The 3,259-nt window shown below is 41.8% G+C and overlaps 1 protein-coding gene across 1 annotated transcript in view; it reads right to left on the bottom strand.

Moving 5' to 3' along the window:
- LOC106527884 (inositol 1,4,5-trisphosphate receptor type 3-like) overlaps positions 1-3,259 on the bottom strand; it is a gene marked incomplete in the record, with an annotated part of 53,790 nt that overhangs the window by 16,039 nt on the left and 34,492 nt on the right. Inside the window, 5 exon segments of the mRNA XM_014022895.1 lie at positions 792-973; positions 2,274-2,394; positions 2,467-2,592; positions 2,669-2,794; positions 2,884-3,019. Of these exon segments, the coding sequence (XP_013878349.1) occupies positions 792-973; positions 2,274-2,394; positions 2,467-2,592; positions 2,669-2,794; positions 2,884-3,019 (691 nt within the window).

Below are 3,259 nucleotides of genomic sequence, written 5' to 3'. Positions count from 1 at the left end.
TTACTTCAGCTACTTTAATTACTTCATCTACTTTACTTACTTCAGCTACTTCAGATACTTTAATTACTTCATCTACTTTACTTACTTCAGCTACTTCAGATACTTTAATTACTTCATCTACTTTACTTACTTCAGCTACTTTAATTACTTCATCTACTTTACTTACTTCAGCTACTTCAGCTACTTTAATTACTTCATCTACTTTACTTACTTCAGCTACTTGAACCTTGCAGGTGTCAGAAACTTTAGCTCGTTCAGGACTTTACAGATGTGACCTCTGGTTTCGGCCACTTTAATGCTTTTGAAAACGCTTGTGTTAAAGTTTTACAGACACACTGAAGTCTCTTCAGCTCTCTGCTGTAACACGTCTGGTTCTTTTCTTTCTTTGCATATTTTAGCTGTTAGAGAATATTCTGACCGTTTAAATTTAAGCTACTCGTTTGCAGAGTTTAGCTTTTAACTTCTGTTTAGCTGATTTCAGCTAACACTTCAGTTTCTTCAACAAATTGAATCTTTCAGGCTGTTTTTATACAAAAAGCTTTGAGTTTATTTAAGTTTTCTCTGCAGAGTCAAAAGTTTCATTTCATGTAAAAAAAGAACAAATCTGTTTGTTCTGAAAAGATTTGTCTCTGTGAGCCGTTTGAAGTCTTCTCAGCAGAACAGACTGCACCTCTCCAGACTCTCTTCCACCTGCTACAAACACTAGAATGACTCTAAGTCGGTGTTACACATATTCAGCTAAAGTTTGGCTGATAGTAGCTGAAGGTGGTCTGAGCAGGAGACCCTCCTACCTGCAGCTTCTCGATGATGTTCTTGTAGTCCCAGGGGTTTCCGGGTGCCAGGGGTCTGGAGGAGCGGGTCGTGGACTTGGAGTTTGGGTTTGAGCGGCTCAGAGAGTTGAGGGCGGAGCTGGACAGGACGTTGTTGATCTGAGCCTCCAGCTCCAGAGGCAGAGAGATGGACCGGGTCTTAGCTGGACACAGAGACAGGCTGTCCCTCAGAAACTGACCGAAACAACGATTCTGTTTTAGAATCAACAGGATCTGAACTCAGTCTGAACTCACGTCTCTTTAACATTAAATCTTCTGCTTTTCTTCATGTTTCAAAGGAAATACGGACAAAAATTCTGATGGTTCCATTTAGCTACTTCTGTGCAAAATGTAGCTCCTATCTCACTTGTGTTAGCTTTAGCATGGGTTTTGCTACTTCACTGATACTTCAGCTGATTTTAGCTTTCATCTGTGATTTAACTAACGGTAACGTTTAGATACTGTTTTAATCTTACCTTTAGCTAGTTTTGCTCATTCTAGCTACAATTTAGCTCATTTGAGACACTATTTCAAGGTTTTAGCTTTAGCATGTTTTGTATTTCAGCTATTATTCTGCTAATAATAGCATCTGTTTGGCTACTTTTAGCTTCTGTTCTGCAAATTCGAATCTTTTTTTTTTTTACCATTTTATCTTTTAGCCACCAGTATGTCAGTTATAGGTTGTACATTTGTGCAAATTTTAGCTTTTAGRTACTCTTTAGCATTGTAGCTTTTGGTACCAATTTTCTAATCTTTAGCTAGTTTTTCTCATTCTAGCTAAAATTTAGCTAATTTGAGCCACTATTTCAAGGTTTTAACTTTAGCAATTTTGGTATCTTAGCTATTATTCTGCTAATAATAACATGTTTTGCTACTTTTAACTTCTGTACTGCAAATTTGAATCTTTTATACCATTTCATCTTTTAGCTACTAATATGCCAGTTATGGCTTGTAACTATTTTCATGCTAATTTTAGCTTTTACCTACTCTTTAGCATTGTAGCTTTTGGCACCAATTTGCTAATATTATCTTTAGCTAGTTTTGCTCATTCTAGCTACAAATGATCTAATTTTAGTCACTATTTTCAGATTTTAGCTTTAGCATGTTATGCGTCTTAGCTATTATTCTACTAATAATAAAGTCTGTTTTGCTACTTTTAGCTTCTGTTCTGAAAATTTGAATCTTTTATACCATTTTATCGTTTAGCTACCAACATGCCAGATATAGCTTGTAACTACTTTTGNATGCCAGATATAGCTTGTAACTACTTTTGTGCTAATTTTAGCTTTTAGCTTCTCTTTAGCATTGCAGCTTTTGCTAATATTTTGCTGATCTTAACGTCAATAGTTTATTTTTCTGCTCCTGGATCATCGGGCTGCAGGTACACACAGATTTCTGAGGACCGTTTTGTTTCACAGCAGGTGTTTCTGATCTGACAGAAGTGGGCGGAGCCAGGCATGTTACCTGTCATAGAGAGCGTCTTGATGCAGGCCTCCACCTGTCCTCTGTGCTGCGTCTGCAGCCAGGGACAGTCCAACAGTCTGACGGAGGACTGGAGGAGCTGCGTCACGATGGTGTGATGGGTCTGACATCAGGAGAAACAACAACGTAAACAAACAAACAAKCAGGGTGGGACCAGATGTGGGCGTGGCCTCACCTGCAGGGACGTGCTGTTCTCAGAGAAAGGAGAGCTGAAGAAGGCGGTGATGGTGTCAAACACCACGTTGATGATGTACTTCTCCAGGGTCGGGTCGGAGAGACGCTTCTCTCGTTTGTTACAAACCTGRAGAAGAAGAAAACGCCGCCGTCAGAGGAGGCCGTGAACAAACAACGGTCCAACCAGACGGCTCGGTTCTGACCCGAGCCATGTCCACGGTGAAGTCCTCAAACAGCTTCCAGATGTGGTTGGACGTGTAGATTTCCTTCATCTCCACCTCCGTGTCCACGTAGCAGTGGTTCACGAAGTTCACGTAGGCGATCTTCACCTGCCGACACACAGAGAGAGGCGTGAGTTTGTGGCGGCGCGGCGCGGCGCGGCGCCCTAACCACCGGAGGCGCTCCGAGACGCAGGAACCTCGGTGATGCAGTCCTCGTGCGTCACCACTCGCACCACGTCCTCCAGCGGCAGCAGAGACGTGCACTTYATCTCCGTGTAGACGTTCTTCCCCTCGGCGCAGGCGGCCAGCAGCTCCACCAGAGAGATGTGGTACCTGCACAGAACCGTCGGCACTCCGGGTCAGAGYCGCAGCGCTCGCGGCTGCCCCATCCGTACCGGAGACATTGTTTTTAGCATGTAGCATTTAGCTAAACTGATGACAGAATTTATTGGATTCATAGAAAAGGCAACGTTTGCAACAACTGTGGATTTTTATTCCAGGAAAATAAAACGAAGATAAGAAGAGTTATAGCAGTTATCAAGTTATTATAAATAAATATGTACACATCATAAA

This window comes from Austrofundulus limnaeus, unplaced genomic scaffold (assembly GCF_001266775.1).
Source record: "Austrofundulus limnaeus strain Quisiro unplaced genomic scaffold, Austrofundulus_limnaeus-1.0 Scaffold347, whole genome shotgun sequence".
Taxonomy (NCBI): Eukaryota; Metazoa; Chordata; class Actinopteri; order Cyprinodontiformes; family Rivulidae; genus Austrofundulus; species Austrofundulus limnaeus.
This window is presented reverse-complemented; position numbering and strand designations above follow the sequence as displayed.